Source organism: Loa loa (genome assembly GCF_000183805.2).
Source record: "Loa loa unplaced genomic scaffold supercont3.818, whole genome shotgun sequence".
Taxonomy (NCBI): domain Eukaryota; kingdom Metazoa; phylum Nematoda; class Chromadorea; order Rhabditida; family Onchocercidae; genus Loa; species Loa loa.
In genome coordinates this window covers 1-11,515 of record NW_018108998.1, presented here as the reverse complement: position 1 = coordinate 11,515, position 11,515 = coordinate 1, and the positions used below count along the sequence as shown (strand labels likewise).

General features: G+C 32.2%; 1 protein-coding gene across 1 annotated transcript; it reads right to left on the bottom strand.

The window, feature by feature from the left end:
- Positions 1 to 5,735: 5,735 nt before the first annotated feature.
- LOAG_08919 (hypothetical protein) lies at positions 5,736 to 10,755 on the bottom strand. Its single transcript, XM_020447827.1, has 8 exons — positions 10,632 to 10,755; positions 9,452 to 9,613; positions 8,104 to 8,270; positions 7,843 to 7,914; positions 7,491 to 7,639; positions 6,852 to 7,113; positions 6,478 to 6,707; positions 5,736 to 6,322 (listed from the first exon to the last, which is right to left on the bottom strand). The coding sequence occupies exons 1-8, from the start codon at positions 10,690 to 10,692 to the stop codon at positions 5,899 to 5,901; spliced, it is 1,527 nt and encodes a 508-aa protein (XP_020301981.1). The 5' UTR covers positions 10,693 to 10,755; the 3' UTR covers positions 5,736 to 5,898.
- Positions 10,756 to 11,515: the final 760 nt, after the last annotated feature.

Here is an 11,515-nt window from a genome sequence, read left to right as displayed (position 1 = left end):
TATATGTATGTATTTGTGCATGTATGTATGTACTACTTTCAAGAATACGGATTTTTCCAGTTTTGTGACGTTGATGAGATCATAGGAAGATATCGTGATTCATATTTGTTTATAAGCTAATTGCTTTCGATGATACTATACAATTGTCAACGACTTTCCAAATATATATAATGCTTTTCTATGGATGACTCGACGTTTGGATATGCTGAAGATGTCATTTTTGATATATCTGTTGTTGATGTATCGAAGTGTTTTTAATATGGACCTTTTAAAACTTTGTATCTTTTAAAAAAGCTGAGAATTTCTTCTGCTATCTGCCTAGTGAGATTTTCAGTTTTGTGTTAGAGTTGAAGGTAAACTTTTTGCGATTTATACTTTCATGCAAACATTAACCAAATACATTCATTCACGGATGCTGTCGGGAAAAACCGAAATGATTCTATCATAAAATTATTCATTCAAATAGTTTGCATGTATATTTATTTTTTCTCTCTCATGCTCAAGGGCATGAGTCAGCTATCAAATCTTTAAATCGTCTAAATGAGCTTTATTTGAAATTGAGGTTTGCACATATCTAGATGACAACTAATTTTCTGAACACTGATGGACATACTGTAGAGATATCTAATCTTATAAACATGTTTATATCCAACATGTTTATCCCTAGATTTCTTTTAATTATTGTATTTCTTTCCTTTCTCCAAACGAAGTATATTGTAATTGAAGCCGCTTGATATAAGTTAATATAGATATGGAGATTTCTCTGGTAGCTGTGAGTATACGTTAATTTGTTATCATTGTTTCTCCTTACACACTCCTTATATAAACGTCAGAAATCCTAACAGTCGTTACTTTTGTTGTCAAAATCCCATCTGTCGACAATCAGGTTCACAAAAAACGCTCTTCATTTATCTTTCCCAATCTACTAATCCTTACAAAATCTCACTATTCTACTGGCTTTACCCTGGAAGTCATCCTTTTGTAATTAGAATTATTTGAACCTATCTTTACTGTATTTGGTATCCAGACAATAAAGGATAATCTGTTGTAAGTTTCGAATACAAACGAAGCAATACACTGTAATTCATTCCTTTAAAAATTTAACAGCTTCCACAACGAACAATAACAATCTTTCTCACCTTCTTAACTCCCTTTCTATTACTTTGTCACGACAGATGCATGGATTGCATATATAGATAAGTTTACACGAACATTATTTTGCTGATTGCAGATGACCATAGACATCAATTTAATTATAATAATTTATTGTCGGTATGTATTGAAGCGGAAACAATCCGATCCGTTTGAATGTGAAACAAAGACGATTTTTTTTTTGTCTTTCGGTAAACTTTGCGGCATGTCAGAAAATGAAAATGTCAAAGCTTATGCTATTTGTGTTCCAAATTGCAAGTGGCGTTTTTAAGAAAACAATTTCAGGAACTTTTTGATGAGAGTTTTTTGCTCAGTATATTTGCTGTGAAAGCAATTTCGAAACTTTCCTATATAAGAAAGTAGCTTTTATGTTATAGAAAAATGATTATTATCACTGTGATAAGTTGTGTGATACGCTAATAATATCACTTGCTTGTATGGTTTGTTACTTTGAATTGCATCAATTTTTGATTATATCATGTTGAACATTTATTTTTTCCAAACAAGAATGAAAAAATATCAATATCTTCTATAAGCAATGGTGAGATTAAAACTACTACTTGTAAGGAAAAAGAAAAAATAGAAAACATGGGAATTTTTTTGGTCCGCCTATTTTATCGAAGATTGTTGATTTGGTTCACGAGGCTATCAAGCATAATTATGCGTTAATAGCTGTACCCATATATGGATATTATTACAATTAATAATGATAAATTGACTGGTGTTTCCGTTTCCAGTGCTCAGTGAATTCATTTTTCAAAACGCTCAAGAAAAATAAAGCATCTAATCTAATGATCTATTGATGATGATGATGATGATGATGAATGATACTATTTGATCTAGTATTTCCGTCTCCCTATTTTTTCCATCCGATTTTATTATCATCCTTTACTATTTTTTATGATGGTGGATGTATGATTGAATAGCATGTTATTTTCTAATTTTATAACCAATATATTTTATAATCAGTACATACATATTGGAATTCAAATAGCAGGGGAAAAAAAGCTTAGACAGTAATTTCCGAAAGGCAAGAAAAATTAAGTAAAAGAGGAAATGAATAAATAAGCAAAAAACAAGTAAGCGTAATTTTGTTTTGTTTCATTCCCTTTTTTATGCTTGAACATTAATTTAAGCTCTTTAATAATATGATTATTTTATAAGTGGGAAAGAAAAAATATCAAGTAACGTTAGATTTTTTAGTAGCAATGGAATTAATATAATCTAAATGGAAATTTTCGAAAGTTAAACTTTCGGGAAAAAAGGGTGGCAATTAAATGGAATTGATATTAATATCAAGAAATAAAAAAAGGCGAAACTATCTGTCTAATTGGAGAGAGGTTAAAAATTAATCAAAAAAACGAGAAAAGATCTGATCAATTATCATCCACTCTCTTTATTGAAATGTTTATTTGATGGAACCAGGAATATTTCTAAATTTATTTGTCTTTTAATTTTTTTTTTGTGTAATTTCAGCTTATCAAAAAAAAGAGTATGCGAGAAAAAATGCAAAATTATATTATACGTTATCATGCCACATCATGCAATACAGTAAATGTTTCCAAATTAATTTTTGGTTTTTTCTCGCACCCTTCGATTCGATTACGTTCAAAAATTTTCGTTAGATGAAGAAAAAGTGGCAATTTTCATCCCCATAAGTTTGAATGTTTTGATTTCCTGTTTTTTCTTTTCATTTTAAAATTAAACTTTTAAAAACTAAAACTAGAACTTTTAAAAACTTACATGATTTAATTTGAATAAACTGAACGTTTGAATCATTAATTCCAACCACAAAAATTCGCATTCACTAATGTTAATCATGACAAAATTATATAAATGTAATAATCACTGATTATTGATAGCATTGTAGTCACCCGGAGCAAAACCCTCCAGTTCCCATTTGTAATCAGGTTTTCAACAATGAATTTTTGTGCATGCAATTGAAACAATGAAATCTGAATCATCAAAATCTTTAAAAATATGTCAAATATTTTTAAATGTTGGAATCTTCCAAAAAAATAGTCAAACTTACTAAATCTTTTCAAATTTTCTAATTTTCTTTAATTCAATCATCGTTAATATGAAAACAGAAAATAATGATGACGTACAGATGAACAAAATGGATGTGATTGTGTCATTCTCATTAATCTATTAATCTGAAAAACGAAAGATCAATCAACTTTCTTTTCTTACTGAACTGCCATTTTAACTCTTCATCTAAATTACAAGTTCATCCAATCAGAAAAGTTTATTGATTGATGTCTTGTTTACATTTATCTAAAATTTATCAACATGTTCATTTCTTCCATAGAATTTATTAATTGTATCATTAGTTCATATCAAATTCTAATACAATCATTTTCTATAGAAGCATTTTCTATAGGTCAATACGGGTTATAGCTGTAAAAGATTAAAGTCAAGAAGGATATTTATTCAATTAGCATCGATGATTCGCTGAGATGGACTGTTCATGTGTATTTTAAGTCAATATGGCATCATCTCAAGACTTCAAATGACTGTTCATACCGTTACGAAAAGTGTATTTGACAAAAAGCGCTTTCAACATCTGGAAGTCACCTCGCCTACTTCAATCAACTAATTTACAGCGTAATCATTAACCAACTAATTTACAACGTAATCTCTTTAGGTTTTTCTGACTCTTTCAACTATTTAGGGAACATTTCAGAGTCTAAAACGTTGAATGGTAATTTGTCACATATAATTACACTTCAGTTTGAAGTTATCACAAAATGATCTTGTCATCTTTCCAACATTTTTCCGAATTTTCCGACCACTATCTTTCATATGTTAAACAAACGCAATAGCTTGATACGCCTCTTATACGAGTCATATTGGACAAACAGATGAAAATCCTCAATCCAAAAAAAATTCCCTTTTTCATATGATAGCGTAGTGATGGACATCAAACAACTAACTTTGTCAACAAGCCATTATAAATTTTAAAATATACGTGTAATAACGTACTTGTCTTTTTACAGTTAAATAGTATTTTGTTTGACAATAAGCGCTTTTAATGCATTCATAATTTTGAAGTCATCGTTACAATTAACAAACACGATACAAAGAATGATATTGGAATCCCCGGCATTTGAGCATTTAACGGAATTCACTGATAATTAAGAATAGGGAAGAGAAGAAAGTGGAGAGACGGAACTACATTTGCAACCCACCAGTAAAAAGTATCGTGCGTCAGTCCTTTACAATATTAGTATTATGGATCACGCCCTCTGGAAGATAGCGGGTAGAGTAAGAAATAGGGAGAGGAAGAGGGGAAATGGATGGGTAATGAACAGGAAATCTGGAGCGAAAATGAATAATGGTGCGTTACGGAAACCGGTAACGTTGAAGCATAAGGATAAAAAAATACTGAGGAAACCGTTTGCACATTTAACGGTATCCAAATTTGAAGTCATATTAGAAATTAGCTTTGACACCGAGTGAGAAACGGTTCAATGAAATCAGTAAAGATAATAATTTGTTAGAAAAATTTTTTTTTAATTTTTATATAAAAATTTTTTCTTTTTTCAACAATTTCTTTTTTTCATCTTATCTATTACGTTGAACTTATTTCAGTTCTCACCTCGATGAGATATATCAATTCTAACATATTAATTATATTGTTGGATAAAAATCCAAGATGAAGTTTCCAGTTGACTAGGAATTGATACAAACGAAAAAAAAAAGGAATACTGTAATATTATTCACAATTTAAGCCATAACAGGAAAATGTATTGTTGCCAGCAAAAAAAGAATCATATACCCAATTTACCATTTTATAAAGTGTACAATAACTTCGTTTTTTTTTAAAAAAAATATCAGTAGAGTCAATAGAATTTGTGGGAAAAAAGAACATCAGTAATACAATTTAAATATAAAATAACATATGGTAATGCTATCACTCGTCTCCGAGAATTTGAGATCCTCGTGGGTGGAGAGAAAGGTAAACATGATTTGAAGTTATTGAATTTTGCACCATTTATAGGGGGAAATATATTAGGCAGTTTCAAGTAACAAACTCTTAAGCTGATTCCCTAGTTCCCTATATCACTATACTTCATTAACTATCCCACCACTGAAATTTAGACCAAATTTTTTCTTCCCCTCCCCTCCTCGCCTTACTTTTTCTTATATTTTACAACTTTTAAATGCTCTTATCTCTTTCTCATAATTGCTATATCTGATAATTATCTAATTCTTAAATTTTGGAATCAATTTGTCAAATATTGGAGCAGACAAAAATTTAGAGATTTCAAGTTTTATCCAAAAAAGAAAAATTTACCCTTCCCCAAAAAATACTAACTTTGAAATTTGAAGATCAAGATGCCTTGGAAATATGAAGTTGTGCATACTTAAAAGGAAAAATTAAAGACGAAAAAGAAATACCTCGGAGAAACCATTTTGCCTGCATATAGAAGAGTTTCCATTAAAATTATCCCGATAATTGAGATAAACAAAAAAGAAATCCTGATATAATGAGAGAAAACAGAATGAAATTAAGCACTAAAAGTTGCCTAATAAGCCGGTACAGTTGGAAAAACTTCTGTGATGGGCATCCACCTATAGCAATGTGCAAAATAAGAGAGAAAATTTACATATTTATCAAAAAAAGGTCAAAACCGATGTCGGAATCACAGAAGTCTGTTTTACAATTTAAATTCAAGAAATTCTAGTCCACGAAAAATGCCTAGACCAAAAAATAAAAATTAATGGCACTTGGATCAATTTCTAGTAACGAGAATCATGAAACGATCCGTCCGCAGGCTCTGGTGTTCCTCGCATTTGAGTGATAACCTGTACTGCTGCACGTGGATTTTCATGATCACCGTTCTCTTCCATTGGAGTATTTTCGGCTCCTGCCCCACCAGATGTTCCAGATGTCCCCGTAACTACCGCAGCCACTCTGCCAGCTCTGCCAGATATCACTTCAAAAGTGTCGTCTTCATCCGGTGCAGCATTCTGGCGACAAATTGGGCATGTGCGATTGCCCCTCAACCATTTATCAATGCATTTTAGATGAAAATGATGTGCGCACGGCAGCATGCGGACCAAATCGCGTTTCTCAAAATCGCACTGACAGATTACGCACACTTTCTCCATCAGGAGTGCCGGGTCAGTAACACGGAACGACTTTAACTGATCAATTTCGTTCCTGAAAATGCGAATTAGTAATCAGCCTACCGTAGGATCCACAAAATTTATAATCAAATATTAAAGAAATCTTCCAGCATAGTTTTTATTCAGTTTTGAAGTAAAGCGCAATTGTCTTTTTTCCGAGTATCTTAGCTTATACAAATAAAAGTTTACTTTGTCATTCCTTTAGGTGGTAGACGAGCTGCATTCATCTGAGGTGCCATACGATCAAAGATATGGAGAACAGCTGCTTCCCACGCACGGAACGGAATCTCACCATTTGCCAGTCTTTCCAGTTGCTGATGGTAACTGGCTGCTGATACAGTCTCGATGGTACTTTGAAGCGCCGTTTGTTGTGGCATCCATTCCGCAGCCATCGTTGGAACAGCAACAGGTCCCTCAACCTGAATTCAACATATCCCGATACCCATGGCTACCTGATTGATTGAAGTGATGTTAATGGTCTTACCTGGTATGATTTAAATCATACCGCTTACATATAAACAAACAATCTGCAGAAAAAAAAAGCAGAAACAGGCGGTACATACTAAAGGAACGGAATTGTGGTTGTTATCTGCATAATAATCGATAGGATGGCGAGCCCGATTTGCCAACATCTGTGTCGCAGTAGCCGGATCAACGCCAACCTGAGCAGCTGCTTGAGCAATTCGAACACGGGAAGCTACTGACTCCATTTGCGCGTTAATCGCTCTTGGGAGATACGAAAAGCCGGGATATAAACGGAAGTGCGCTGTACTGTGATCCCAATTATTGCCAGCGTTCACTGAAGATGGAATTGCAGACTGTGGCCTGTAAAATGACCCGCCTTACAATATGATATGAATGTTTCGCGAAAATTTCATCAAAGTTTTCAAACCAAAATATCACACCACAATGTATAGCTCACTATGACGTATTCACATACTCTTAATCGTGACTATTCATGTATTTGTGACCTGGGGTAAGAATCAAAAATACTACACCACAAAAGTATGGGGTAAGAATCAAAATCTCACACCACATAAGCCTGGGTAAGCACCAAAATCCTACACCATAAAAGCTTGGGATAAGATATACATATGATAGGTTCAAATGAAAATCATTTTCCACTTATTCATGCCAATAACTCAACTATTAAATCAATTCTAGCAAAATGAGTAAAAAGAAAAACAGAATTTTTAGCTCACACAGGCATTTCATCCAATGAACGCTGAATACCAGAATATTCGTCCGGGATATCATTTATCAATGGTGGAAGAAAATGACGATCCGCAAATGGAATATCCTGCGACACGTATTGCAGTGGTGTTGTTGGCAGGCGTAAACCCATCAGTGGCTGTATAATATAATATGCCTGTATATTTTGATTGCTAAATTTAATTAGCAACTTTTTATGTATTATCGTCATAATGCTTAGAAAGTTGCTGCACTTCTTTTCTTTTCAATTATACCCCTTAAATATCATAACAACAGCTCAAATAAATCTCTCAATCATGAAAATTTTATGAAAATCAAAAGAAAAAAAAAGGAAACACTAACCGGATGTGGCAGAAAATATGCATAATTTGATGCGACCGAGGGAGGTCCATGAAGGTGAAGAGCGATTGGAGTCTGTAAAATACCTGTTTGAAATATGCATATTATGGCACATTTATAATCGGTTGATTAAATCAAGTTGTTGTCAATGCATACTTGTGACATCATACCGAGCGGTATGAAGTTGTCGTCTCTGTCAAGAAGAAAAAAAAAAACGGAACTATTTAAGAGAGAGAGAGAAAGAGAGAGAAAAAAAAAACAAACCACATTATGTACAATAGACGTGCTCGGCAAAGAAGCAAGCTGAGCGTGAATTTGAGGAGCGATAACCTGAGGTCCATAGATCGGCGTTGTAGGTGGTTGTACGGCAGCAGCGGCAGTTGGATCATAACCCGGAGATGAAGGTATGAGGCACGTTTGCTCAACAACACCTGAAATTTAACAACTTTTTTTCTAATATTATTTTCAATTTTACTCCAGATTTCGCTTGAAATTTCATCCTTTTCCCTCCTAAATATTTATCGATTAGTTAGTTCCATGGCCATTTCCTGGAGCTGATTTTTTTTAATACTAGTTAGCGGTTAGTTTTCTAGCTGAAAGACTAGCAAACGGATTGATTCTGATCCTTTTAATATGGGTAACATTTAAGTGATTGAGAGAAATCGAATTTAATTTATATTTCTTCAACTCCAACCCCACAAATAAATGTCTTTTTTTTTTTTCCTTTTCTTTCCCATTACCTCAACGATATCCAACATCTACCAGTTCTCACAATGTACCACGGATTTAGAAAGACTATGTGAAAGGAAATGAAAATAATGTAGGGAAAAACACGAAGGGATATGATTTTTTTTTTTTCCACAAAATACGATAAAAGAAGCATGATAAAGTTGTGATGAACACTTACGAACATTCTGTAGCATTAAACCACAGTTAACGCAGATATAGTACATGTCTACCGCACGATCAAACTACCTCTCATAGAATGAAGTGAAAGTGTTAACATACGCGTTTATATACACAAATAAAATGCAAATCATAGAATTACACAAAATTCTAGACAGCTATTTTTCGAAGAGTTTTTTTTTCTTTTTTTTTCCTCATCATTTATCCATTTATCATACATTTGGTTTAGGCTTATTCTTCTTCAAAATCATTCTCATGATTTGGATAGATTTCGCTCAAAAATCTTAGATCATACCCAAGTTCTAATAAATCATCGAAATCTACAATTCCATAAATAGGCGTTTTTTTTTCTCACTATCTCAACGACGAAAGCAAAAAAAAAAGAAAAAAAATTTCAGAATCTATGAGGTATCCTTTTTTTTTCTATTTCTTTTCATGAAATACCAATAGTCCAAGAGAAGACTTTACTCAAAAATTCTCTAAAATATGAATCAGAATGGCCTTACGCTTGGATTATCTTGATATTCCATGGAATAATCTTAAGTTTAACAAAATTCAACATCTAGAAATGTTGAATTTTGTTAAATTTGGATTATTTCGAAAATTCCTTTCGTTTTTTTTTCTCAAAATAAAAATAAACTTAACATCGATTCTTTTTTTTTCAGGATACTAATTAAAATAAATTAGCGGTAATGAAATAACGAACCGTTAACGCAGCAACTGGGAAATGTTGGCCTAATATATGATGATGCATCCGTGTTAGCATTACGACGACGGCGACTTGCCGAAGGAACATCTGCAGCCGGTTCCACATCTGCCGTACGCTTACGTGATGTCTCACCAGATGTTGCTGTTACCGTTGACGTTTCTGCAAATTTGCAACAAATGAAAAATTTTTTTTATAGTAATAGTTTTGGAAGAATTTTCACGCTTTAAATTTGAAATATATCGACTATTGCGTGCGTTATATCAGAGCGAATAGGATGCAATTTCACTATCATGATTAATTTCCACAAATTTTGCTGTTAACTATGGCGCTAATTAACTTTTATCGTTAAAATTGGAAGTACGAAAATTCATCTTTGAAAACAGATGATACCGAAATCTATTATCAAGATTACCACCAACAAGCTTTACTACTATCAAAATGAATTGTCGTAAACTTAATCATTCAATCGTAAAGTATCAAAATTTCTCAACAGATGGCATTCCAGAAATCTATATGCAAAATCAATGCCATCATAGGATAGTACGAAGATATGCATATCCCAAATCATCATATTTATAACAAAATATGCTCTTAAAGGTTTTTAAAACTTTTACGAACTTAATGCAGGACAGAATTTCGACAATTTTTTTTCCATCCTTTCATTTTTCGCGACAAAATATTTTGTTTTGCTACCCTAGTTTTCATATTTCGATGATATATTATTTTTGCTTTTTTCATCGATAACTTTTACTGGTATCTCATTTCTCATCCTTTGATTAAAGCAATAAAATCGGCTACATCAAAGGATGATTTTTACTGAAGGTGGAAGTCCAAATTAGTCATTATATGCTTCAAACTTCGGAAAGTGTAAAGTTTACTGAAAAAAAAGCTACAACAGAGATATACAGCAATGTTACATCATGTGAGCAATTTCAAATTTTAAACTTTTTTTCAAATTCGAGTTCTTTTGTAAATTTAAGTTCTTTTGAAGTTTTTTTTTCCTGAATTCATGCAAGCATTCAGGAAAAGAAATAACGGAAAGTTCAAAACTTCAAGGAAGTTTTAATGTACCAAGATGCTTGTTTCAACTTTTTAGGTATCTAGTTCTCTCTTATCATTTAAATTTCCGTTTAAAGCAGGTAAGAAACCAGTAAGTACAATCAGGTAAAAATCAAACCTGGGATTTGTTGAAAGACGAGGCCAAGATGAAGGGCCGATTCGACTTCTCTACCCGACATCTCGTTTTTCTTATAAAATTTCAAAAATTTGATTTTAAAGCATCACACATATCAACAGTTTGCAATAATTCCTATATGTACCAGCAAATAGCAGAAGAAGTAGTAGAGTTGGTTTCCAGAGATATTTCTGACTAGATGAAGACACATCTGAGGGCACCGAAACCAGGTGCACCGTTCCCACCCTGAAATCTTCAAATTTATAATAAATAATTTACGATAATTTCGATGATTACAGAGAGGTATATATAAATATATATAACTATAGAACGTTTACAGTCACAATGGTAAACAAACAAATTAAATCTATTTAAACATCGAGAAATACGAAAATAACCCTCACTAAACTAGTAAGGATACTGTGACAGATATTCTTGACCAATTTTGTCATCAACAGTAAGAGTTAAAAATTAAAATTGACAGTTTTTGATGTGACGACAACAGTGACCTTAGAATACTAATATCGTTAAGCTTTCAAATCATGATATCACGAATCGTTTGTATCCATTTCAAATCTAAATGCAATAATCTAATACAACTAAATTTTGTTGACATGTGAGAAAAATATATATCCTAAATTTGATCAATATAATAAATGTGTTCATATCTTGTCTCACTGAAATATGAAATTTAAAATAGTAAATACTATAATTCGAATACTTCGTATTCATCTAGATAGTGAAGAATAATGTGTACTTTTTTTCCCATAATATTTCATATTGCCTGTAGAATTCAACAACAACAACAGTAATAATAATAACAATAATAATTAATAATAATAATAATAATAACAATAATTAATAACAATAATTAATAATAATAATAA

Bases quoted from the DNA above. Each gene is read 5' to 3' on its own strand.
- LOAG_08919 (XM_020447827.1), bottom strand. From the start codon at position 10,692: ATGTCGGGTAGAGAAGTCGAATCGGCCCTTCATCTTGGCCTCGTCTTT. The intron at 6,708-6,851 runs GTATGTACCGCC...TGTTGAATTCAG, and splicing joins ACCACAATTCCGTTCCTTTA to GTTGAGGGACCTGTTGCTGT. The intron at 6,323-6,477 runs GTAAACTTTTAT...TCGCATTTTCAG, and splicing joins CCACCTAAAGGAATGACAAA to GAACGAAATTGATCAGTTAA.